Source organism: Prionailurus viverrinus, chromosome E2 (assembly GCF_022837055.1).
Source record: "Prionailurus viverrinus isolate Anna chromosome E2, UM_Priviv_1.0, whole genome shotgun sequence".
In the NCBI taxonomy this organism is placed as follows: Eukaryota; Metazoa; Chordata; class Mammalia; order Carnivora; family Felidae; genus Prionailurus; species Prionailurus viverrinus.
Window position 1 is genome coordinate 51,784,375 of NC_062575.1, and position 25,144 is coordinate 51,809,518.

A 25,144-nucleotide genomic window follows, 5' to 3' on the forward strand; every position below is an offset into this window, starting at 1 on the left:
ACGGAGCTAAACTCCCACCCCGGCCCCCTCCCCCCCCCCCCCCAGGGAGCAACAGTGAGAAAGCCAGAAGCTCAGGTGGGGCTTTTTAGAGTTCAGCTTTTCCTTTGAGCAAGTAATTTAGAAGGGAACCCACACCCCTGGAGGTTCTAGTTGTCTGTCAACTTTATTTTGATTGAAACGGAGGCATAACATGTCCTAGAAAAATAAAGATTTATGATACAAACTAGACACAGGGGTCAGGGTTGCCCCAGGGGTGAGGGGATCTTTGGTCTGGGGCTGGACGTGATCAGGCGGCCTCTAGTCCTGGAGGAGCCTCACCCAGGCCTCCCCGCACCTGCCTCCCTTTTCAGCAGGAAGGGCCCAGCTGGGAGGGGCTGGTGGTCTGGGGCGCAGACTGCCTGTCCTCCACCCTCCAAGTGGTTCTGGGAACGCTGGATGTCAGTGGAGCTATTAATAGTGTTTTAGGGAGTGATAGGGAGAGGGCTCAAGGGGGCTGGAAATCCAGCCACGTGGCAGGACTTTCAGCTCACAGCTAGTACTGGGTTGAGGGGGGCACAGCCCCGGAGTCAGGACCCCCAAATCTCCCCATATACTGGGGACACAGAGCAAGGAGAGGGCTGTAACAGAGGAGGCCTCCAATCCAGAGGACGGTGTCCCTGGGCAGGAGCAGACAGTGGGGAGCCCCCTGGCACCTCCAGGGCTTGGAGAGGTTAAGGGGCCCAGGGATACGTAGTGTGTGGGATCTTCAGCTCTCAGCGGTCATGTCCGAGCGATCCCCTCGTCTGGAGCTGTCCTGGACCTTGAGCACCATTGTCAGGAGAGGCGATGAGGCCCGGCCGGGTCACAGTTCCAGGGGGTCTTCCACAGGCACCGACTGTAGCTGGGTCAGAACCTTGGTCTCGGCTTCCAGCCCCTCATCGACTTCGCCCCCCGCCGTGGACCCCAGGAGCAGTCCTTCAGGGTCAGGGTCCGGCAGCCTCAGCACGGTGTGGGGGGCCTGTGTCCCCAGCCCCTTCTCTGCTTCTAGCAGCCCTTCTGTGCCTGCGCTCAGTTCCAGGCCTGCCGGCCAGATGGGCATAGCTGCAGGCGACAGCATGAGCCCTTCCGGCGGGGGCGCCGGGAAGCCCGGCAGGAGGCCGGAGGAGTCCGCAGGGAAGGGCAGGCTGGCGGCACTGGTGGCGGCAGGGGCGGGTGGCGGCTGTGGCGGCTGATGTGCAGAGAGCGGGCCGAGGGCGTGGACCTCTGGGAGGGCAGGGCTGGGCGCCACTGGGAGGGCTCCCTCGGGCACGGAGATGGCTGCGTCTGGCTTCAGGGGCAGGGCCAGGCTGGGGGCAGGTGGCAGGACCTGGGAGACCAGCATGCTTGTGGGGAAGGTGGCGGTGAGGATGATCTTGCCCTGTTGCACGGCCACGCCTGTCACGATGGGGCTGCCAGACACGGGGTTGGCCAGGAGAAAGTTTCCTGTGGGGACGAGAGGTGGGCCAGGCGTCGGGAGGGTTCTGGGACACACCGCCAGGGACAGGCTGCCCCACCTCCCAGAAGCCCACCGACAGCACTCTCGGCCAGCCCAGCCGTCACCCAGGCCCCAGCCAGGCAGGAGGTACCTGGGGCCGCAGCCGAGGGCAGCTGCAGGGCGGTCACGCCCACGCCGGAGTTTATCAGGTGCACGTTGGTAGGGCCCGCGGCAGCCGCCACCTTCACAGGACTGCCCGGCCCCGCGGCTAACAGTTGCAGTGGCCCCACAGCCTGGGGCAGCGTCACCACCTGTGAGGTGGGTACCACCTGGGGCAAGTTCAACAGCGGGGAGGTGGGGCCCAGGCCTGCGGGGTACCCAGGGGGTGGGGAAAGCGGCACCACTTGGGGAGCAGCTACAGAAGGCACCGGTCCCGGGGGCAGAGGAAAGGTGGCGGCCGGCGGGGGGCCGGGCACCACTTGGGGCAGAGGCCCCGGAGCCTCTTCTCCGGCCGGCACCGAAGCAGCCCCCTGGGCCTCCTTGGTCTCCGGGGCCTCGGGCTGAGCCTCCTCTAGTCGAACCTCCCCGGTCTGAGGGTCCAGGACCAGGGAGGTCTTGCCCTCACTGGCCCCCTGGGGACTGGGCTGCGGGGGCGGTGGTGGTGGAGGAGCGCCACTGCCCCCCGTGAGCAGCAGGGGGCCCAGGCTGGAGGCCTCTCCCAGGGCCAGGCTGTTGATGATGACGGGGCTCCCATTGAGGAGCACAGCTGGGGAGCTGCCTGCAGCCAGGAAGCTCCCATTCACCAGGATGGAAGAGGAGGCAGGGCACGGTGCTGGAGGGGCGGCCCCCGCCAGAAATATGGAGCCCTGGGCAGGGGCCTCGGATGCCACTGGAGCCACGCCCCTGTCCAGGTCCTCAGGACTGCGGCTGGACTCGTCCTCAGTCGTGGGGTTCCCGTCAGACTCGCTGGCCAGAGAAAGGATCGTGAGTTGTGGTCCTCGATGCCTGAGCTTCCGCATCGGCCAGCAAGCTGCCCTGCAGGAGCACAGGCCCACCACTGCCTCCCCACCTTTCCCCGGCCCAAACTTCTGTGGCCAATTTCAGGAGGTTATAAAACCTCCTCAGTCAGACCACCCAAGGCCCCCTGAGACAGAGCGCTTCCAAGTCCAGCACTGATACCTCTTCATAAGAACCGAAGCTGGCCACATCGGAGGGAGGAGGCCCTCCTCTCCCAGCCCCTTGGCCTCGGGGCCCCAGAGGCTGAGCACTGGGCTGCCCGAAGTCCCCTGGGTCAGGCTGCAAGCAGCCCAGCGTCTTCGGAGGGTGGAGAGGCAGCCGCCCGCTCAGTTCCCGGTGCCTTCCCCCCACCCCCGGGGCGTCAGAGAAGGGAGAGAGGCCGGCGCGAGGGGTGGGAGGGGAAGGGCTTGGGTTACAGGGAAACCGGAGCTGGGGAAGGTTCACGTTTCACAACAAAGACAGACGACGGACCACGCTGTTTGGGCACACAGGGGGGTGGGGGTGGGGGGTGAGGAAGAGCCTCGGTCAGGGAAAGGCCCGGCAGCCCGCGGGCGTGAAAGATGCCCCCACGCGGGATGGATGGACAAAGGCCCGCCCCCCTTTCCGCAGTCCCCCCGTTTTCTTCACTGCCTCCCCCTGGCCAAGAACATGGATGGGATTCCGGATGGAGCTCCGAATGGAGCAGAGGGAAGAGGTCTCACAGCCTACGCGACAGAAGTGAGGTCGGGGAGAGGGCCCCGGGCGTGTGCCAGTTCCGTCCACACGTATTCCCTGCGCTGGGGGGCGGGGAGCGCCTGAAGGTGTGTGCAGGAGGTGTCCCCAGGAGCTCGGCGCGGGTATGGGGGAGAGGGGGTTGGTAGGTAGCACGTCCCCGGGAAAGCGGGACTTGCGCCGCCCGGATCCCCTCACCTCTTGCAGGGCGCGCCGCCGCCCCCGGTCCGATCGCGCTGTCGCCGGTTCTTGAACCAGTTGCTGACCTGCGTGAGCGAGAGGCCGGTGAGCGTGGCCAGGCGGCGCTTCTCGTCCGGCGTAGGGTAGCGGTTGCCGCGATAGCAGGCCTTAAGCGCGGCGCGGGAGCGCTCCTTGAAGCAGTAGACGGTCTCCTCGCCGTCCCATATGGTCTTGGGCAGCGGGAACTTCTTGCGCAGACGGTACTTGTCCACTGCGCCCAGCGCGCGGCCGCGGGCTCGCTCGGCCTCGTGGTAGCGCGCGCGCAGGTAGAGGTCCTGCAGAAAGGCGTGGTGGGCGGCGGGGAAGGGGCGGCTCTCGAGCAGCCGGTAGAGCTCGGCGTACTCGCCTCGCTGGAAGGCCACCAGGGCCCGAGCGCGCAGCACCGGATCGCTGCCACGTAGGCGCTCGGCCGGGGGCAGTGCGCCCAGGAAGCGGCTCAAGCGGCCGGCGTGGCCCGCCTGTAGCAGCGCCTCGCAAACGCACGCCACCTGCTCGGGCGAGAAGCGGAGGCCCGTGGGCGGCTCGGCAGCGGCCTCGGGGGGCGACCCGGGGACGCCCGGGGATCCCGGGCCCTCCGCTCCCGCCGCCGCTTCGCCCGCCCCGGCCCCGGCTGCGGCCGCCGCCTCACCCTCGGCCGCCTGCAAAGTCTGCAGGAGCTGGCGCGCTTCCTCCTCCTCTTCTTCGGTCGCCGCCGCCGCCACCGCCTCCCCCCCAGCCGCCGGCCCCGCGCTCGGCTCCGCAGGCAAGGTAGCCATGTTTTGCAACTTTGGGAAGTTCCTCCCTCCTTCTCCTCCTCCCTCGGGCTTTCCCCAGCCCCCTCCCCCGCCTGTCCCCCCCCCCCTCCGCCCTCCCCTTCGCGCTTCCCGATCTTCCACCCCCCGCCGACCCCGCGTCTCCCCCAGCAGTGCCAGGCCCAGCTCTCCACTAGGGTCTCGGTCCCAGTGTCTGTGTGTGTGCCCGCCCCCCTCCCCGTCTGTCCGTGATTCTCCTTTTGTTTTCCCTCCGCCTCAGGCCGCGCTTTTTCCTCCCCCCGCGTGTGCCTCAGGCTGAGGGCCTCAGTTTCCCCATCGGGACAACGGAGAAGGTAACGGGCCGTCCGGGAAGGCTAAGGGCGCGAAGCCACCTCCGCCCCGAGACTAAGCTTCTGCACGCCTCCGTCTCCAGAGTCCTCTGAAGGCCCCCCCATGCCCCATCTCGGCCCGCGCTCCGCCCCTCGGAATTCCCGGCTCCGCAGGGGGGCGGGTCCGGCAGGGAGAAGGGGCGGGGGAAACGGGTTAGAAAGTTTGCAGCAACTTTTCTTGAGCTAGTCGCTGGGACCGAGTCGCGTGGCCCGCGCAAGCGCAGTAGTAGGAGGATGGCCGCGCGCGCGCGCGCGCGCGCGCCCAGCCGGCCCAACCCCCTTCTTGCCGGCCTGCGGGTGGCACAGCTGGGCCACAGCTGGGCAAGGGGCGGTGCCTCCGGGCGGCTCGCTAGCCACCTCCTATTGGCCGGATGCCGAAGCCACGCCTTTCAGCGTCCCCACCCCCACCCCCAGCCCGGATTCGTCTGTTTGGCGGCCCTGTAGCTTCTTGCCAGGCCATTGGGCGCCTCCACTCGCCTTCCAATTGGCCCACTGAGCAGCCTCGTTCCCGCAACGCAAAGAGAGCGGACACCGCGGAGTCCAGAGCGTTGGGCAGACGGGAGGGCCTTTTATTCGCGAGGATCGGGGGTGGGGTCCTAGGTGTGGAGAGAGACAATAAATACTGAGGAATGTCGGGGTCTCAGTGCATCCAAAACGTGGATTAGGGTGCTGGGGTCCTGGAACTTGGCGGGTCGGAGGACAGGTCAATAAATACCCAAACTGCCGAGGCGGGCGGAGCCTGCTGTGGCCCCGAGAGCTAAGTACGTGAGGAGGGCGCGCGAGTCCCCGAAAAAGCGGGGCTGGCGAAAGCAAAAGGTTCTCGAGAAGGCGGGCGGGGCTCGCACTAGACGTTCGCCGCGGGAAGAGAACATTCCCGGGATAGTAGGGCCTCATGCACAGGGATTTGTGGTCTGCGAGCCGATAGGCGGGGGGCGCGTGGAGGGTGAAAAACTGATGGCCGAGCCCTGGCCCTGCTGTCTCCTCTAGATCGCAGTTTGCCCATCCACGGCGGGGCCTCAGCCAGGCCGGAGTTAGTAGGTGGTTGGTCTGCGATTCTCCCCAGCAGCAACTGCAGCATTCCCGGTTACAAGCCTCCCTGGAGCCCCCTGCTCCTCCCTCCCCGGCCGCCAGGGGGCGGGCCCGGATCACAGGGCTGGAGCTCGGGCGGAGACCCACGCTGGGAGGCGGTGTGAACGGGGAGGCGGTAGGAATGGCTTCTGCGCCGTGCCCAGGTCACCCAACCCTCCAGCTTGGGGTCCTAGGGTTCAGGGGGCGAAGGCGGCTCCCGGGTGGCGCCAGACCGGGGCGAGATGGTGGGCGCAGGCCACCAACCCAGTGCAGCCCAAGGCGGCGGCAGCAGCCAGAGCAACGGCGAACAGGAGCAGGGAACGCGCCTCCGATAGGTCAGGCTGAGGGACCTGCGGACAAGAGGGCGTGATCAGGTCTTGGCGGCACGGCCCCCCGATTGGCTCCTGGGACTCGCCACGCCTACGCCTATAGGTGGGTTCACAATCCTCTCTCGTCCCGCCCCGCCCCGCCCCCGCGGGCAGTTGCGGTTGGTCCGCGGGCAAGCTTCAAGTCTCGTCCGAACTCGCCACTGGCTGCTTCCTAGCGGCCTGAGCTGATTGGCTGCCCGCCCATCCTCCCTCCCCGCGGCGGCCCCGCTCGACAGAGGCGCAGCTAAGCAGAGGAGGCTTGGGGTGCTTGGTGCGAGGAGGGGGCGCGGCGGCGGGCGGGCGTGAGCAGCCGGACGTACCCTGGCAGGGAGCAGCAGGTGGCGGCGGTGCATGGGGCCTGGCCCCACCAGCGGGCATTGGCCCAGAGCCACGGCCGGGGGGCCATCTAGCTGGAGAGAGAAGGGACAGGTGACCCGATCGGAGCCCAGCCCGGCCCGGCCGCCCTCGGCAGGAGGCGAGAGACACTGAACGGAGTCGGGGAGGGAATCTAGGGAGATCCTAGATGGGATCTGGTTAGAGGCCCGGACCGAGGGCTGTCTGGTAGACGTGGGGCTGAGTGGAGGGTGTCTGCCGTCTGGAACCCCAAAGACATAGGGTGATCCCTAAATCCGGACGGGGAGACGGGGCCGGGGTTGCAGAGGGGCCAGCAGGCTTGATACAGGGGAAAAAGAGGGGTCTTACATGGGAAGGTGCATCCGTGGCCCGGGGACTGGGGACCCCCGTGACAGCTGGAAGGAGAAGAGAGAGGCGTAGGGCGCGTGGAGGGACGGAGGAGGGCGGTGGCGCGGCGTGCCCCAGCCTGGGCCCCTCGCCCTCCCCCAGGTGGTCCACACACGCCGCGGGCCCACCTCCCCCCGTCGCCCTCGGGAAAGGGGACGGATGGGGGACTCGCCTGCATCTCCCCCGGCCTGCAGCAGCTCCATCCGCTCCTGCAGCTGCCGGACGCGCGCCTCCAGGTCTCGGTTCCGGGCCTCGGCCTCACGGAGCTGACTGCGGGGAGGGAAAGACCGTGAGCCCTTCCGGACCGGACCTGGGCGAGACGGGCTGCCGACGGTAGCGACCAGCCCCGGCGCCCCGACCCCGACCTGGCAAAGCTCTGGTTGGCTGTGCGGATGGCCTCCAGCTCCCGGCTCAGGCTCTGCCGTGTAAGCACCTCCTCCTCCAGGGCCTCCTGGAGCTCCCGCAGCGTCACCTGGGCCTCCGCCGCCACCGCCGCCGCCGCCGCCGCCGCGGGAACGGCCTCCGGAGCTGCCGCTTCGGCCTGCGTGCGGGACCTGGCTTAGGGCTGCCCGCTCCTGCAGCGCCCAAGACTTGGGCACCGGTTCTAGGCTGGGATCTTCCCTTGTCCTCTAGATCTTTCCGGAATCCCCACAGCTCCTGCAGTGACCCACGTCTCCTCCTTCCCTAACTAACCCCAGCCCCTGCCTTGGTCTCCGGCCTCCAGTCTGGGCCCTTCCCACCCACCTTCCACACAGGAACCAAAGGGCTATTCCTACAACTCTTACCCAACTTGACCATGGCCCTCCCCTCTTCTCCAGTCCCTGGGCGTCCTCAGGAGAAGGCCTGCCTCACCAAAAGGCCCTGTTTGGTTTGTCTCTGTCTCCCCTCCCCTCATTCTCCAGCCCCCTCTTCCCGGAACAATTCAGCCTAACTACCCTCCTTTCCGGTTCAAGAATAAACCTTTGCCTTGAGGTTCTGTCTGCTGACCAAGGGCCGGCCCCCTCCTCCCACACACAAAGGCCTTTATTTCTTCAGAGGGATGATTTCTGACTGAAGTAACTTTGTCTCTACTTTGCATTCTCTCTTTCTATCAAGCCAACTCCCAGAGGGCTTCAGGCCGGCAGCACACAAGACCCCGGAAGCCCCTGCCTTTCTCGGATTCTCCCTGACCGACCTTCTCCTCCAGAGACTCACTGTTTCCTCTGGTGGCGGCACCGTGGGCTCTGGGCTGGGCGCCCGCACAGGTGGCTCAGGCAATGGCTCGGCCTCCAGTTCCATGGCCGTGGGGCCTGGGACCTCCTCGTCCCTGGGGAGAGGAAGAGGGCGAGGGGAGGGAGAACCAGGCCCCCTCAAGAGGTTGTCCACCCCCCTGGGTTTAGAGCCAGGACTCCCTCTTCTGTGGGCGTGGGACAGCCAGGCCCTGAAGGGCCCCTGGAGTGAGGAGGGGGCAGGGCAGGTTGATGGGACGGGTCCCCTTCTTGTTAGTAAAGGCCCGCCCTTCACATGGCCTCAGGCCCCTGGGAGCTGGCCTCTCTGCACCTTCTGTGGGAACCTGGGGTCGAGACACCCATATGCGGGGTCACTCATCTCCCCGTCCACGTGACCTTTGCAGACCCCTCTCCTTAGGACTTCAGGACAATGAGGGGGACCCCACCCAGCTCTGGCCACCTCCAAAGATACAGTGTTAAGACTGGGTGTGGGATCCCACGACTGATTCTAGTTCTCTGCACCCCGCCCCCTGCCATCCCCAGCTGCTGGAGGGAGACCCCTCCTCCCCAGGAATATGAAATTACAATAAAAGTGGATGGCCCCTCGCACCCAGCACTCCCTCTCTGGAAACAGGTCTCAAGGACCCCAGGATCCTGGGCACCCCCCCGGAGACCACGCTGCAGCTGTCCATCCAATCTGGGTTATAACAGAGAAGACGGGTTAACGGAGTCCTGTCCCCCCCCCAGAAAGGAGAGTACCGCACAGTGGCTCATGTTTGGCCTTCGTTCAGGACAAGAAGGGACATTTTGATACATTGTTCGGCAAAAGACTAGATTGGATCACAGCATGTTCTCACAGTTGTCCAGTTTGTGTGTGCGCATGTGTGAGCCAGGGAGCTCCTTTCCCTTGCCAGAATTTTCTAATTTACCAGTGACAAACGATGTATTGTTTGTATAATTAATGTTTTTAAAAGGCTTTATGGTTAGGGGCGCCTGGCTGGCTCAGTCAGTAGAGCATCTGATGCTTGATCTCAGGGGTCATGAGTTCAAGCCCCACATTGGGTGTGGAGCCTCCTTTAAGTAAACAAACAAGGGGCGCCTGGGTGGCTCAGTCGGTTGGGCATCCGACTTCAGCTCAGGTCACGACCTCGCGGTCTGCGAGTTCAAGCCCTGTGTTGGGCTCTGGGCTGATGGCTCAGAGCCTGGAGCCTGCTTCCGATTCTGTGTCTCCCTCTCTCTCTGCCCCTCCCCCGTTCATGCTGTGTCTCTCTCTGTCTCAAAAATAAATAAACGTTAAAAAAAAATTTAAAAAAAAAAACAAATAAAGAAGTAGCTTTATGGTTATATGAGCGATTCAAAAAAGTTTGTATTCCTTTAAGACTGATTTTAAACTTCTATGTTTCTTATTTTCTAAGATTCTGAGGTCCCGTGACTGGACTAGCAACCTAAAAGTGGACGCCTGGAAGATTCTGGAAGCCCAAGTCTGTGGCTCCAGGGTTTTGCAAGGGAATCTAAAACTTCACAGTACTTACGGTCTGACATCGTAAGGTCCTACAACTCCGGACTCCTAACAGTCCTTGGTCCCAAGACGCTACGCTTCTGAGCCTGATCTTGCAACCCTAGTGGGAGCCCCCGAACAGCGCTTACCTGAGGGCCATGCAGGAGTAGGAGTAGCCCACAAATGGCAGGTGGACCCCCAGGGGCATGCCTTCCCGCATGTCGGACAGCGTCTCCTGTACCAGAGAAATCCAGATGTGGAGTGACCTGTGCTCCTCAGGGCTGGCGCCTCACCCCTTCCCAGTCTTGGCTTAAATGCCAGCTCCCCACCCCACCCCAGCTTGGGGCCTCGTCTAAAGTGGCCCCTCCCTCATCTTCTTTCATTGTATCCGGCTGCTTCCCTCAGGGCGCTCTCCACGGTGTCATTCTATACTTCTCCCGACTACACGTGGACGAGGGCGGGGACCTGGGGCTGGCCTGGTCCCTGTGGGTCCCCAGCAGTGCCCAGCACTGGGGTGGCTTGTACAACAGTTGAGAGAGAGATGGCCTACGAGAGATTCCTCTACGGTGTTTTCCTGCCTCACTTCTTACCCTTCCAGGTCTCGGCTCAGAGAGCCGAGGCTTCCTCCTCCAGGAAGCCCTCCAAAACTTTCCAGGGTGGGTGGGGAGCCCGCGCCCCCCTCCGCACACCCCCCCCCTCCCTTGTCTCACCCCTGAACTCTCCCTCTGGGGCATCACTGTCTGGGGACAAGTCTATGTTCCCCACTGGACTGCGAATCCAGATCACCGCTGGGTTCCCGGCGCTGGGTGGGCACAGAGCAGGCGCTCTGGGGGAGGAATGATTTCAAGACCCCAGGAGATGGGTACTATTCTAACCCCAGCTCTCTGGATGAGGGATGGGGGTGGGGCGTGGGTGGGGGGAATACCCTCTGCCCAGCAGGGGTCGCAGGTACCTACCCCGCCCCCGCTCACCATGGCAGTGAGCCCGTCTTCCACCACATCGAAGTTGCACGTGTCAGTGGCACCCTCGAAATCCGGTGTAAATGGGGGCACGCTGTCTCGGAGACCGTCCCAGTCAAGGCCAAAGAAAAAAGGATGGTTCTGGAAATCACCTGCTCCGTCCCGGCCCAGCCGCGTCTCAGGAGGACACAGCAGCCGCTGGATGAGGTCTCGGGCCTCCTCAGGGACCCCTGCGTCGGCAAGCGGTAGAGACAGGTGCTCCTGCACGAGGGAGAGGGAGGGCAGGGGATGCTGGCCTGGCGTTACGTGCCAAGGGAGATCAGGGGTTCCTCTGGCCGTGCTCACCTTGTAGTGCACGATCTTGCCGTAGGTCTCAGCCGTGGAGTCGGCGTAGAAGGGCGTCTGCCCGTAGAACATTTCATAGGCGAACACTCCCAGTGCCCACCAGTCACACTCGGGCCCATAGCTGCCCAGCCCGGGCCCGCCGCCCACAGCCTGCAGGATCTCAGGGGACAAGTAGTCCGGGGTGCCCACCGCCACCAGCGACCGCACCTGAGCCAAAAAGGTCCAGAGCTGGGCTCGGCCCCGCCCCTCCCAGCTCTGGCTCCGCCCCTCCTCCTAACCACGCCCCGAGTGCTTTAGTCCCTCCCCTTTTCTGTTCTAACCGGGAGCGGCTCACACACTTAGGCGTGGGTCCCCTCCCTGTAACCCCTCTAAATCTGGTCGGGCCCCCACCTCTACCTGGGCGCCTCAGCCCCGCCCCCACACTCTGCGCTTCTGTCCCCCCACCTGCCGCCACTCCTCATTGGTGGCCGCAGTGCCCGAAGCGGCGCCCCACGCACCGTTCCGTCCGCCCTCAACTTGAGGCAGGACCCGAAGTCGGCCAAGCGGATGTGGCCACAGCGGTCCAGCAGGATGTTGTCGGGTTTGATGTCCCTGGGCAAACGGAAGGGTGGGGGTGGATGTGAGCCTCCCTCCATCCATCTCGGCAGGTTCCACCCCTCCAGGCAGCGCGGCCTCGGGTCCCACCCTCTTAGGGACCATGCTCTCCAGCTCCGGGCCTCTCCACTCCCTACCCCCTCAGAACCCATTTCCTCGGCTTCCGCGCCTTAGGGGACTCTGCAATTCTGAACCCCACTCCTCTGGCCCTGTCCCCAGTGGCCCCAACCAAGGAGGTCCCTCTGCAGGGCCCGCCCCCTCTGGGTCCCCACCTTTGCGGTACCGTGCCCAGGTGCAACTTTGCTTTCCCTCTCTGGGCCCCGCCCTCAGCCGCCCGCCCCTCAGCCCCTGCTGCGCCCACCTGTGTACATAGCCCAGCCGGTGCACTGAGTCTATGGCCATGACAATCTCGGCCAGGTAGAAGCGCGCCATTTCGGCTGGGATCCGCTCCCCAAACTTGCTCAGCAGCGTTAGCAGGTCCCCGCCCACGTAGTACTCCATGACCAGGTACTAGCAGGGGGCGTGTCATGGGGGGGTCAGTAGCACCCCTCGGCACCGATCGCCGATAGCCCGGGACAAAGACTCCCACAGATGCCCCATCCCTGGGGAGAGACCCCGCAGCCCCAGCCCCAAGAGAGCCCAAGAGATCTCCGAGGCCAAATCAGAGACACTCCCCCCCCCCCAAAAAAAAAACCCCTAATTTCCCCCAGGATGTCACCGGACAGAAGGAGGGAAAAAGACTCAGAGAACCGCCCCCCCGCCCAGTGCCCAGATACCCCCTGCCCAGTGGCCCCCACATCGACTAGAGAGCTATCCCAGTCCCGGTGAGAGATCCCCGCCCCACCCCCACCCCCGACGGCGGCATCTTTCGCAGAGTCCACTAGAATCCGCCCGGGAAAAGAGCCGTAAGTGACATCTCCCCTCCCGGGCAAGGAAGACCAGTTCCTACCACACCCAGAGGCAGCTCCCCAAGCCTAGCACTTCCTCTGCCTGACCCCGTCTCGTTAACTGCCAGCCTCGGGGTCGGGGTCCAGCTCTCTAGTCGCCCCGGCCCGGGGCTCACCAGGTAGTTCTCGTCCTGGAAAGCGAAGTGCAGCTCCGTGATCCAGCGCCGGTCCCCGTTCACCAACACATCCCTCTCCTCGCGGAAGCACGACACCTGCGGGGCACCCGCGGGCGCTGAAGCGGGCCGGGCGGGAGTTGGGGTGGGTAATCCTCGCGTCCCGCACGTCCAGCCCCGGCCCTCACCTCGCCTCTCTTCAGCATGTCCCATTTATTCATGATCTTCATGGCGTACACCTGGCCCGTCTGCTTCATCTTCACCACCGCCACCTGAAGGCCGAAACGGGGTGACTGGGGCTGAGGTGGCGCGGGGGGGGGGGGGGGGGGGGAGGGGGGCGGAAACACCCGGGCTCGCTCCGATCGGACTCCACCCCCGATACAACCCAGTCGTGGCCCCGCCCCACCGCCAACGCCACGCCCATCGACCCAAAGTCCCGCCCCCCGCCCCTCTGGTGTAGTTTTTCTAAACTCAGTCATTCATCAATTTCTAAGGACCCGCCCCGAACCCCTGTGTCCCGCCCACTGCGTGAGCAGTCGCGTCTCCCGCTCCGCCGAGCTGCAGTGACAGCTCACGGCTCACCTCGCTGAACGCCCCGCGTCCGATCACCTTCAGAATCTCGAAGTCATCCCTCTGCAGTCGGGCCTCCTTAAGCCTCTCGGCGATGGGCTCCACTGGGGGGCGAGGGGAGGTGAGAACCGAGGCTAACTGGGACTGACACCCCAGACAGGAGGAAGTCCCACCCTCTGCCCCTCAGTCTCCCCCTCTCTCCATCCTCGGTCTCCTCTGTCCCTTGTTCTCTCTTCTCTCTCTCTCCTAGGACTGTCAGTCTCCCAAGGGCTTCCCCACCAAAACACTGTGAGGGTTGGGGACACCCCAAACTGCCCTCCTACAGAAAAAGGTGGGATGCCTGGGAACCCCTTTTTGGGAAGGCCATTGGGCCGGAGGGCCCTAGTGGCTGCAGGTGGAGAGCGCGGGCTCTGCAGGACCGACGGGGAAGATATGAGACCCAGGCCTGAGGGCCCCCTGAGCTTCAGGCCCCACCCCCACTCGGGCTGGTGGAGGGAGTGCCCAACAGGCCCACCCCAGCATTCTCAGTCTGTCTCTGGTCACCTGTCTCTGGAACATTCGGTTTAATCCAGTACCTCCAGGTTTATGATGCAGGTGGCTTTGGACCACACTTTGGGAGACACTGGATTTGGGGCTGGGGCTGGGAGAAGGAGCAAGAAACACAAAGCCAGCGTGGACCCCCAAATCCCAGGCTCTAGTGTATTCTCTTTGCCCTCAACTCCACAAAGAGGGCTTCTTCAGTACCCCTCACTTACAGGTGGGGAGTCAGGGCCCAGGCGGGTGAAGCGGTCGTCCCAAGGCCCCACAGCTAGGAGTTAAAGGGGGCAGGTTGGGAGGGGGAGACTGGGACATGGAGAGGGAGGGCGGGAAGTAGCAGACGCTGGGGACTTGAGAGGCAGGACAGAGAGAGGGACGTGTGCAAGTGGGAATAAGGGGAGACGGAGTGCGTTATGGAAGGGAGAGAGGTGCCCCCCATGAGGTTCGGGGAGAGTGGGCCGCAGGCAGGGAAGAACCAGCCAGGGCCCAGAACGGGGGAGGGAGGAGAGAGCCAAGACGTTGAGCCCTTTTAAGGCAGCAGGAACCCAGGCCCCCTCCCCCGCCCGGGCAGCCCGGCAGGGGAGGGGCCGCAGGATGCTGCTCGGGCCACAAAAGGAGCGCTCCTTACGGGAGAGCCAGACCCCTGCCCCCAGCTCAGGGCTCAGTTTACCCTGCTAGCCCCACTTCACGCTCTGCGAAATCAGGGCTGACAGAGGTACTAAGTGTTGGGGGAGGCGGAGAGAAAGTTCCTACAGGGGCTGAGCTGCCTGGCCTTTGGTCTCCACCTTCCTATCTCTGAAATGGGAGGGACAGGAGTGGGGCCTGGGTCAGAAGGAGATGGTCACAAGAAAGGAGCAAGAGGGAGAAGGCAGAGAGAGACACACGGAGCCCACGGACCAAGAGCAGGCCGCTGGAGGGGCAACCCAGTGTGGGGACCGAGTGGCAGGGTGTCAGAGAGACAGAAAACCCAAGGAGCCTGGGCCCTGGGGTGGAGGAAGGGCCGGGCAGACAAGGCCAGAAGCTGAGGCGGGCACATCTTCCCTCCAGACCTGTCTCCAGGGAAAGACCTGGCAAGAAGGGACTTTGTGGGAGAGCCGGGAGGTCGGAGGTCATGAGCTAGGAGAATGAGTGATGGGAGGGGGGTAGTTAGAAGGGAGTCAGGGCTCCCCATGCAGACCACAGTGAAACAGGGCTGGGGGGGTACACCCAGAAGAACCTTAAGTTGTTCCTCCTCCATCCAAGGGGTGAAGGGCGCTGAGTGGCGCCTGTCTCAGAGCTGGCTCTCCCCCGGGGCCCGCCTGAGTCACCGCACCCTCCCAGTGCCTGGGCACCTGTCGGGGCAGCTGGAGAGGCTGGAGCCAAACACCTGCCCGTTGGCCGCGCCCCTGGCAGCTGCCCCGTGCTGTCCTTTCTGCCTGCCCCTGCGCTCTGGGAAACCAGGGTGGAAGGCCATGGGGCCCGTTTCAGTAGGGGCACCCTAAAATACGGGACTCCTGGCATGTCCTTAGGCCTAGACTTTGTGGAGGGGGTACAGAGGGACCACGGGAAGCTGTGCCCAGCCCAGCCTCCCAAGTCCTGGTTGTGAGTCCTGGCTGTCCTGGCCTCTGCTGACCCCAGCCTGCCCTGCCAGGGTGGCACGGGGGAAGGGGCATGTCACCCTGGGACCTGGCACCGAGTTCCGGGCTCCTGAATGGGAGGCTCTCCCACGTCCATCCTGCCCCCAACCACCAGCCCCCCGTGCCCAGCCCCATCTCCTGCCTCTGCCCTGCCCTCACCGCCCCCCAATCCGGGGGCGTCCATGCAGGCGGGCACTCACCCCACTGCAAGAAGTCGGCCACATACTTGTCCTGGGCCAGGTCGGAGGCGCCCAGCTCCTGGTGGACGCCCAGGAGAAGGTCGAGCAGGGGCTCCAGCCCCAGGAAGCCGGGGTCCAGCACCAGCTGCTCGAGCCGCCTCAGCCGCACCTCGGCTGACATGTCGGGCAGGCAGCACCATGGCCCCCTCCCCGGGCCGGGGGCTCGGGGTCCTCCCGTCACGGGGCCTGGCAGCCCCTGTCCAGGCCTCGGGGCTCTGGCTGCATGTCTGCCTGTCCCTGGCTGTCCCCTGGGCCTCTCTGGCCACTTCTCTCTGCTGCTGAGGCCTCCTCCCCTTCTCCCCACCCCTCGGTTCGGCCCCCTCCCGCCTCCCAGCCTTAACCCCTCATGAGCCAGGCCCCCCAACTCCCTCCTCCCGGGGCCCCTCAGAACACTTCGGAGTGAGATGGGGGGTGAAGAATTTCAACTCTCCCACCACGCACCCCCCCCAAAAAAAAGGCGGAGCACAGAGGAAGCTACAGGTGTGGCAGATGCCAAAGATGAGCCCTCCCATTCCATTCCGAGGGGGCCAATTGAGGTTCAGAATGATCGGGTAACGCCCCCTTCTCAAGCCCAGGAATCGGGGTGGGGTGAGAAAGGGGTGAGGCCTGGGAAGGGGGGGGGGGTAGGAGGCCAGCTTCGCGGGTGACTCAGCCACGGAGTCAGACTTTGGGATGGTTTAAATTTAGCCCTCAGGACCTCTGCTTTACACTGACTTTTTTTTTTTTTTTTTTTTTTTTGGCAGGAGGTGGGGAAGGGGTGGTGAGAGAATTGGGAAGGGAGGCCCTCAGGAGCCAGGACCAGGGGTGACCCGCTGGCCAAAGCCTGGGGGAGAAAAAGGAGCCCCCAAAATAGCTCCTTGGACCCTGGCCCCGCAGCCACATTCCTGCCCGGGCTAGGATTAGAAACAGAAACATTTCGGGGGGTGGAGGGCAGAGCGGGAAGACACCACTCCCTGCAGCAGCCGGACGGACTCTCGCTGTTCTCGGGAGGGCTGGACAGCTCTCCCGGAGGAAACCGCAGTCTCTAGCTGGCTCTGGGCGCCTGGGCCGCGTGAGCCGGCCCGAGGCGGCGGGAGGCCCAGACATGCGCACTCCGGGCACCTCCGGAGCTGCCCGGAGGACCCATCCAGACAGGCCCCCCGGAATATCCGACTTGGGCCGGTTTGGGCCCTCTCAAACGGCTCTGAGGGGGGGTCCTGGACAGACTTTCTTCTAGAGTTTGGGAGCCAGAGCAACGTCCTCCTCCGTCCCAAGGGCCCTGCCTGGGGCTGGACCGGCTGGGTGTCCCCCACTGAGTGAGCCCCCCTCCGTCCTTCAGTGTTCTGGGCTATTAGAAGGGAGCAGGGAGAGGACTGGGTGGGGGAGAGGCAGGGAGGGCCTAGCTCTTCCTTTTGGTCGAAGCAACTGGATTCTAGGACTGCAGCAAAAGTGCGCACACACTCCCTCCACACCTCCCGGAAGGGAACAGAGACGCTGTGAAAACAGGGAACTTTAGTATAAATAAGAGGTCCCGGGGGGACAGGGAGGGCCCTCGAGGGGCTTCCATAATTTAACACTCTTCAAAAGCACAAACAACAGCACGGGCAGGGTGCGGGCCAGGGGAGGGGTAGGCCACCCCTGCCCTGCCCACAGGTCGAGGGGCACATTGCAGAGCTTGTGGGGGGGGGGGTCTCCCCCGGGAGTGACCAGTCACATGCTGGGGACAGGGACGAGGCGAACACTGATGTTTCAGAGGGAGGGGTCATTGTACTTGGCAGTGGGTGGGGACAGGGCTGAGGCCACACGGGCCACTACGTCCCCCCAAGTGCTGGGCCGGTCTGGGGGACCCTCTGATCCCCTAATCTGTGCAGGGCAAGGGACTGGAGCAGTCCATCCGTCATGGTTAGTCTTGTTAATCATACGTTGATCCGTGAGGTCGGCGGGAGGGTTATGGCTAGGAGGCGGGGAACAGAGGGGGGACCCCGACATCCATGGTTTCACACCACTGTGCCGCTCGGGGAGTTGCTGGGCTGGGAGGAGAGGCCCTGGGGAAGACGAGAGGGGAGACAGGAGGGTTAGAGGCTGCCTGGGGCTCCCGTCAGTCCCATGGGGAGGGAGCCAGCCCAGAGTCCCCAAGGCGGCTGTCGCCCTGACCTTGCCCTTCAGTCCGCCCCAGACCCCGCCCGGACAGAGGCCGCTGCTCTAGGTCAGGAACTTACATCTCAGCTAGCTTCCCTGTCCCGGCAGGCGGCACTCTTAGACATTAATTAAAGTCCTCGGGGTGATCCCGAGCAGAGAGGATGGGGTAGGGGTGGAGAGGATGGGGAGAGGATGGGGCCCTTTCTGACTGGGGGGTGCGGGGGATAGAGAACTCGAGGACAATCCTACCTCTACCACTGACTTGCTGGGTGACCTGGGCCAACTTCCTTCCCCTGTCTGGGCCTCGGCCTCCTCGTCTGTGAACTAGGGAGATAGAGGGGTCTCTTTTAGGACTTGCCGGACTCCCCAGATCCCAACGACCCTGCCTCTGAGACTGTGCTATTACGTTCTGAGGATTCAAGACCCTACACAACCCTAAAACCGCTCTTCGAGGGAACCCAGCCTCGGCCCTCAGACCTGGCATCCTGGGCACTGTGCCCACATCCCCGAGAAGCTGAGCCACGAGACAAGAGCTCCAAAGAGACAAGGCGCCAGGTCTGTGCTTCCCCTACTGGGACCTTCCCGACCGGGACGTCGCCGAACCCCACAGCTACAGTGGGAGGTGGACACATCCGCCCACCACCCACCTTCAAGGCTCCCTAAGAGGTGATGGAGGTCAACGAGCAGTGACCTGCCCGAGGTCACAGGGAGCAGTGCCAGAACCCACGCTGGGACTCCCCAGGCCGTGACTCCAGCGGTGGGCTCAGGTCCAGAGTCTGAGACCCAGGCCGGAAGCCGGGCCCACGGGCTCAGTGTCGCCCAGAGAATTTGACCAGCATCATTCACCAGGTTTCACAACTGGCAAATCACACGTCCCGTAGAAACAGAGATCTGGCTTCGAGTGACATGTGATCAGATGGGGCCATGCCGGGCCCACTGGCTCCCCGCTTCAGATAGCTGGCCACGGTCCCCACTACTCCCAGCTGTCTTATCCCCAACCCTCTCTCGGTCGTCACAGGGAGTTCTAGAAGCCCGGCACCCTGGGACCTGAGGGGTCTCACTCTGGGACACTAAGAGTTCCCTGGCTCCCCCTCATCCCACAGGGCTAAAGGCTGTGGCGGTGGCCATCCCCTCCGCCGATGCCCGCCTCTTCCTGGGCCCTGGGGAGGCTGGCGTGGGGCGACTCACCGCCTTGCCCGGCCGGGCCCAGGTACAGATGAGGCCCTCCTGGCAGGCGGTGATGATGCAGTCCTCCAGGAAGAGGAGGACCGTGAGCCGCTCCTGGGCGATCTTCTTGCACACCAGGGGCTCGAGCAGCGGCACCTCGTGGATGCGTGGGCACAGCGCCGTGCCCAGCACCTTGGCCGGGTCCAGCCGGCTGCGCGGGGCCGGGCCGCTGGGCTTGTCCCCGCCGCCGCCGCCGCCGCCCCCGCCGCCGCCCCGGCTGATGTTGCCCAGGCTGTGGTAGCGCTTGTGCTCTTTCTCTGACCCCCGGTCCCTCCGCTCCTGCAGCGTGAGCGTGGCAAAGCGGCCGATGCTGAACGGCGTGCCTGGCTCGGCGGTCGCGCCCGGGCCGCCCGCCTTGCCGCTGCCCGCCGGGTGCGGAAGGCTGTTGGAGCGGGACAGCGAGCGAGGCAGGGGGCCGGGGCCCGGCTCGGCACCCCGAGAGCTGCCGGCGGCGGGCGGCGTGGCGCCGGGCGTGCCGGGGAGGGTGCGGGTGCGGGCCAGGGGCGGGTGGGGGTAAAGCACGTCTTCGGTGAGGTCCCACAGGCAGAACTGCGTGTCCTGGCCGGCCGAGCCGAAGCGGTAGGTGATGGGGCCGGCTTTGGGCAGCGGGGAGAGGGGGGCTCCCCCGCCCGAGCCCGGGCCCCCGGCCTCAGGCTCCTCCTCCTCCTCGCCGCTCCGCTCCCCGTCACCGCCGGCCGCGGCTGCCTCCTCGGCCCTCGTGGTGTAGGGGTCGAAGGCCACAGCATTGACCCAGGACTTGTGGCCGTGGCCCCGGGCCACCACACGGCCCTCGGTGAAGGACCACACGGTGACCAGGTCGTCTTCGCCACCCGTCACGACGTAGCGCCCATCCGGGCTCCAGCACACGCAGAGCAGGCCCCCAAAGTAGCTCTTCATGAGCCCCCGCAGGAGCATGGAGTCGAAGTGGAAGACGCGCAGGCAGCCGTCCTGGCTGACGCAGGCCAGGTGCCGGCCATCCGGCGAGAAGGCGAACTCGTTGAGGGGGCCCTCGCCCACCGCCCACTTGGCCAGCGGGTTGCGGGGCGCCTTGCTCTTGGCGGCATAGACGGCGAAGCCCTCGCCCTGCTTCAGCAGGCTGTACTGCGGCGGGGCCGAGGCGCAAGGGTGGCTGACGTTGTACAGGTACAGGTGGCCACTGGCGTGTGAGGCCAGGAACAGGCTCTCTGATTCGGGCAGCCACTTCAGATAGGTCACCTTGGTCTTGTCGATCAGCCGCTGCCAGGAGAAACCGTGGGGGTTGGGAGAAGGTAATCCGCTCCCGGCTCCCGGCAGACCTCCTCCCCAACGTGGTTCCCCCGAAAAGGCCCTCGGATGTGGCCCAGACCTTCTCGGACGGGGCCTCCCACACCGAGGGTAAGGGATGGACGCCAGACCACGGGAACTCAGGGGAAGAAGGGTGGCCTGTGAGGCAGCCACGGGGAGCTCCACGGAGCCACGATGCCCCATCTTCTGCAAGGGGACGGTCCTGCCTTTCAGAGAACTATCCTCCTCTGTCTAACCCTCTCCACAGTCTTCACCACGTCAGGCTTAAGGCAAGAGATCAATTCACAGAACATCAGCCCCCAAAGAAGGGCTCTCGATCTGTGTGGTTCGCTGGCCTAGCCCCAGAGCACGGCGCTGCGCACCCAACATCTCCTAGACACGCGAGGGGCAGCACCAGCCCGCCAGCTGCACACGCGCCTCTGCTCCCGTCCGCCTTCCAGCCCACATCCAGTCCTTCCAGAACACCCGGGACCTGCCCTCTTCTCGCCCCACCCCCACTCCAACCATGCAGGTCCCAGTCGCCATCAACCCTGTGCTGGCCTAACTGGCCAGCCAGGCTGCCACTGCCGCTCGGTTGCCAGACAGAGGCTGTTAAAATGGAAGTCAGCACTAGGCACTGTCCAGCCCCAAACACCATGGCGGCCTTTCTCAAGCAGGGTTCCAGAGAGAACGAAGCCCTGGGCACCCGCAGTACACAACGAAGTAACTTCCTCCCCAGGCAGCGAGGTGGCTCCTCGTTGTTGGCAAAGATTCGGAAACCATCAAATCACTTCTTTGTTCTACGGCTGAGATGAACCCTAGTCAAGAAAGGCTCTAACAGCCGAACTCTTCTCTTTTCCATGGCCCTCCAGACCCTACACGGGCTGGTCCCTACCAGGTCTTTCTCAGAACCCATCCACCACCCTCCCCTCAAGAACTGCTCTGGCCACTCAGCCTTTCTGGTGTCCTCCTCCCACACTTCCCCTGATAACTTTCCGGCCTCCTTCAGGCCTTTATTTCAATGTCCCCTCCCCCTGCCCCCTGCAAGGAGGCCTCTCCTATTTTGTGAATGGACGAGCTAGTGCGTTTTTAATCCATTCACCGTTCCGCTCCCTTCTGCCATTCAGGCACTCTGTGTACTTGGAACACCTCCTCTGAACAGAGAGAAAAAGACAGAGGACGGGGCGCCTGGGTGGCTCAGTCCGTTGAGCGTCTGACTTTGGCTCAGGTCACGATCTCGGGCGGTTCATGAGTTCGAGCCCCACATCGGACTCGCTGCTGTCGGCGCAGAGCCTGCTTTGGATCCTCTCTCTCCCTATCGTTCTGCCCCTCCCCTGCCTGCACGGTCTCAAAAATGAACAAACATTAAAAAAAAAAAAAAAAAAAAAAAGAGGACAAGAGCAGCCCCTGCCCACGGATGAGGTCGTTCATCGGCACGCCCTCTTGTGCCGAATCCAGCCAGGACTGGGCAATCCCCACATACGATTTTGTAACGACAGTCCTGTGAGGTAGGGATGAGAATCCCATTTTGCAGAGGAGTAAAACTGAGGCTCGGGGGGCGGGGGGGAGGTGTCACCTTCCCGAAACCACACAGTGAGGAAACGGTGCGGCAAGGACTTGAATTTGGAGACCAAATTCTGATGTCAAACGAGTCCCAACAGCTGACTAGGCTCAGCTGTCTTCTCCGCAACACGGGCACCACAAGCCCTAACCCAGCAGCACAGGACTTGGGCACAGCAGGCGCAGCTGTCATTACTGGTCCTTAGCACGCTAGCTGTTACCTCGGCCCACACATCCGTCAGCCCATCCCCTCTCTCTCCTATCCTGCACCGCCCCCCGACCCCCACCCCACCAGGTCTACACAGCTCCCAGGCAGCTGCAGTCTCGTGGCCACAGTGTACGGGTGGGTGAATGGGAAGGGGGGAGCCGCTCTAGGCCCCAGGGGCCCATAATCACCTCTTCATTGAATAGCTTGCTGGTGTCCTTCTTGATGAGATCAAGGTACTGCACCTGGCCGGCTGAGAACCCCACCAGCAGGGAGATGGTCTCTGTGGCAGCAGTGAACTGGTTGAAGTCATGGCAGGTGGGCTGGGTGCCCTTATAGATCCGCTTGTCAATTGGCTTGTTGAGATCAATGGACTTGAGCAGCGGGAGAAAAGCAGTTAATAGCTTCTACTACTGAGAGGAAGGAAGAGGGTGTTGAGGTTGGGGGAAACCACTAAGAGGAAGCAGGGTTAAATCCCTGAGGGAAGTGGGTAGGTGGATGGGTGAGTGGGCAACCACAGACAGGAAGGGGGACCCAAATCACAGACCCAGTAAAGGAAAAACACAGACAGGAAGGTTCCCCCCCCACTCCACCCCACATGAGACCACGGTGCTTACCCCCAAAGTTGGACCCCCTAACTTTAGGGGACACCCTTGCCCGTAGTATCAAAGCTTGCAGACCCCCACAGTCCCATTCCTTTCCAGTCCTGCCCCACGGCCTCAGCAACTCCCCTGGATCTTAGCACCTCAATATCCAAGCTTCCCTAAACTCAGGGCCGCCCACATCCCCAGGACTCTAATGCCCAACATCCCAGGATTCTGTTTCCTTTGGAGTCCCTAAATCTCGGGACCTCCATCACAGTTCACAGACGCATTAAACCTCATGGTCCCCCACATTTTTGGTCCTTCATCACCTCTGGGCTCCCAGGATCTCCATCACGTCTGGGGACCACCATAACCTCCACGGGCCTCATCCCCCTCTGGGACCTACATCTCTCTAGAGACAACCATCACACCTGAGGATGTCCCCTTGGGCTCTCATCACCCTCAGCTCTCCATCAGTTCAGAGATTCTCACTCCCTCCAGGACCCTGTGTCTCCAGAACCTGCGTTCCCTAAGATCCCATTCACCTGCAGGATCCCTATGACCTCTCAGAGCCCCATCAGTTCCGCAATCATCCTCACCTCTGGGCTCCCAAAGTTTCAAGACTCCCCCCCACCCCCACCCCCACCCCCACCCGCAATAGCTGCAGACTTGCAATACCCCTGGGTTCTCCATCACCTTCCGGCCTGCATCACCTCAGGAATCCCTATCACCTGCAGATCCCTACCACCCAGAACCACACAGGGTCCCATGCCATCTGGGAATCTCTCCAAAATACCAGCACAGAACCCCCCACGCATAACTCGGAGATCCCACATGACCTCACGATTCTCCATCACCTCTACGATGGCCAGCACCTCGGAAGGTGCTAAAGGGCTAAGAGGCCACCACCTTTTAGAATTCTGCATAACCTCCAGGCACCTTTGCATCCTAGGACATCCGTCACATCTAGGATGCCATTTCCAAACCCCACATCAATCAGAGACCCTCCCATCACTTCGGGATCACCTCAGGGGGCCCTATCCTCTCTGCCAGCACCGAGGCCACCACGATGCAGGCCGCTCACCCGTTGGCTCCCGCGGCGGCAGCAGCCGGGGTAGAAATACAGCTCGCGGCCCAAGTTGAAGCAGACGCGGTCTCCTCCGGCACCCAGCCCCGCGGGCGTGGCGGGCGGTTCCCCGGCCCCGGCGCCGTCGGGCTCCCCGAGGCGCACGAGGCTGAGGCGCACGGCGGGCAGCGCGGGCCCTGGCCCCGGGCCTGCGGGCGGCGGGGACGGCGCGGAGCCCGCGGCGCCGGGGCCGGAGGAGGAGGCAGGGCCGGGAGGGGGCTGCGGCGGCTGGGGCGGCGCCGGGGTCTGGGCGGAAGCCGGACCCGACCTGCGAGCGGCGCCATCGCCGGGGAGCAGCTTGTAGAAGCCCTCGCGGGTGCGGAACTGCGACTTGATTTCCGCGCAGTCCCCCATGGCGGCTCCGGGGCCCGAGCCGCCCTCCGCGCCGCCCGCCGCCATCTTGGGCGCCCCCCTCCCGCCCGGGCCCCGCCGCTGCCGGACCGCCGCCCGCCGCCGGGCCCCTGCCGGAAGCCGCGGGCTCGCGCCGGAAGGGGTGGGGTGGTCACCCGGGCGACGCCTCTTCGATTGGCAACAGGATCGGGAGGCGGGATGAGCTCGGGCCGTTGCTCCGGTAACGGTTCAGGGACTGGGGGCGGGGCGCAAGATGGGGCGTGGCCTTTGTGCCAGCGGCCGACTTGTGGTTGGCTGCGGGGCGGGGCCCAGCGGGAGATGGGCGGGGTCGTGGAAAAGCTCAAATCCCTAGCAACGGCGCCCAGGGAACCGTTTGCCTAGCAACGGAGGGACCCTCAAGAGGAGGCCTCCTTCATAACTGACCTTCCCATCGCTTCACAGACGACCCCAGGTGGTTCTAGTGCCTTCTTAGACTCGCAACATACACCTTTCTGATCTCCAGTGTTTCCCACTGACATCTTAAAATCCCTGACTGACGACAGCATCTCCAGGCATTCCACCCCACCCTGGATGATGTCCCAAATCCTGCTATCTCCAGTGTCTCCATAAAACTCCTAGGGCTACACCCACCCACTACTGATTAACGTTAACCCCGAACATTTCCACATTTCCCTCCAACCTCCGATATATGTCTCCATGACTTCACTATCTTTAACAATCTCACTTGGTTCTCCAACACCCTCTTCTGATGCCAAAATTTCATCGATCCCCGCAATGCCCGCAGTGTCCCGATGACCCACTAGTAATCCATGACGCCCCACTGATTGCCAGTGCCCTTCACTTCTGCTGAAGCCACCCTGACCCCATCACAGATCTTCCTAGACCCATTCTCAGTGGTCTCTCAGATTTCTCATCAAAATGTCCCAGAGGCATCTCACACTCAGGAAGACCTACAATGAAATTGAAATCTTCCTCCAAATCCTGCTCCTCTCCTGTGTCCCCATCTTAGAGTTCACACTGCCATCCCCCCACTCACCCAGTCTGCAGACCTCGGTGTCTCCCTAGATCTGTATCATCTTCCTTCACCCCCTGCTTCTAGCCCCCAATTCTTTTGCATTCTGTTACCTGAATTCCTCTTTTCTAGTCCCTTTCTCTGCATCGCCATGGTCCAAAGCCCTCCACTCCAGTCCTGCCCTCCCAGGAGCCTGGTCTCTGCTCTCCCAGACTCCCATCCCAACACTCCACTTGGCATCTAGAGAGGTCTTTCTAAACATGAGTATGACTGGGGCCCTCCCTTGCTCCAAGACCACCTGTGGCTCCCTAGTGTTCTTGGGGCAAAATAAAGCCCTGAGTGATCTGCTCCTGC

General features: G+C 63.6%; 3 protein-coding genes and 1 long non-coding RNA gene across 6 annotated transcripts; 1 reads left to right on the plus strand and 3 right to left on the minus strand.

Annotated features, from left to right (window-relative positions):
* Nucleotides 1-144: 144 nt before the first annotated feature.
* SIX5 (SIX homeobox 5) lies at nt 145-4,220 on the minus strand. The gene is made up of 3 exons (XM_047835853.1): nt 3,380-4,220; nt 1,605-2,419; nt 145-1,461 (listed from the first exon to the last, which is right to left on the minus strand). The coding sequence occupies exons 1-3, from the start codon at nt 4,174-4,176 to the stop codon at nt 842-844; spliced, it is 2,232 nt and encodes a 743-aa protein (XP_047691809.1). The 5' UTR covers nt 4,177-4,220; the 3' UTR covers nt 145-841.
* LOC125153021 (uncharacterized) lies at nt 4,029-8,542 on the plus strand. Of its 2 annotated transcripts, none has more exons than XR_007147382.1 (2): nt 4,029-4,168; nt 4,467-8,542. It is a non-coding gene; the product is annotated as an uncharacterized LOC125153021 (long non-coding RNA). The 2 variants fall into 2 exon arrangements; XR_007147381.1 differs by having other exon boundaries at nt 4,033-4,168; nt 4,433-8,542.
* On the minus strand, nt 5,090-15,632 carry DMPK (DM1 protein kinase). The gene is given in 17 exon segments (XM_047835854.1): nt 5,090-5,959; nt 6,298-6,330; nt 6,333-6,368; nt 6,370-6,387; nt 6,680-6,726; nt 6,891-6,988; nt 7,084-7,259; nt 7,913-8,024; nt 9,574-9,659; nt 10,396-10,644; nt 10,729-10,935; nt 11,226-11,319; nt 11,684-11,832; nt 12,386-12,481; nt 12,571-12,654; nt 12,965-13,056; nt 15,306-15,632. Coding segments are annotated over 17 exon segments (1,890 nt in total). The 5' UTR covers nt 15,466-15,632; the 3' UTR covers nt 5,090-5,806.
* A 1,188-nt stretch (nt 15,633-16,820) lies between these two features.
* Nucleotides 16,821-23,885, minus strand: DMWD (DM1 locus, WD repeat containing). 2 transcript variants are annotated; one of them, XM_047836656.1, is made up of 5 exons: nt 23,386-23,885; nt 21,909-22,091; nt 18,651-19,925; nt 17,712-17,786; nt 16,821-17,368 (listed from the first exon to the last, which is right to left on the minus strand). In XM_047836656.1, the coding sequence occupies exons 1-5, from the start codon at nt 23,824-23,826 to the stop codon at nt 17,321-17,323; spliced, it is 2,022 nt and encodes a 673-aa protein (XP_047692612.1). In that variant the 5' UTR covers nt 23,827-23,885; the 3' UTR covers nt 16,821-17,320. The 2 variants fall into 2 exon arrangements, with proteins under 2 accessions (XP_047692612.1, XP_047692613.1); XM_047836657.1 differs by lacking the exon at nt 17,712-17,786.
* Between the last annotated feature and the right edge of the window lie 1,259 nt (nt 23,886-25,144).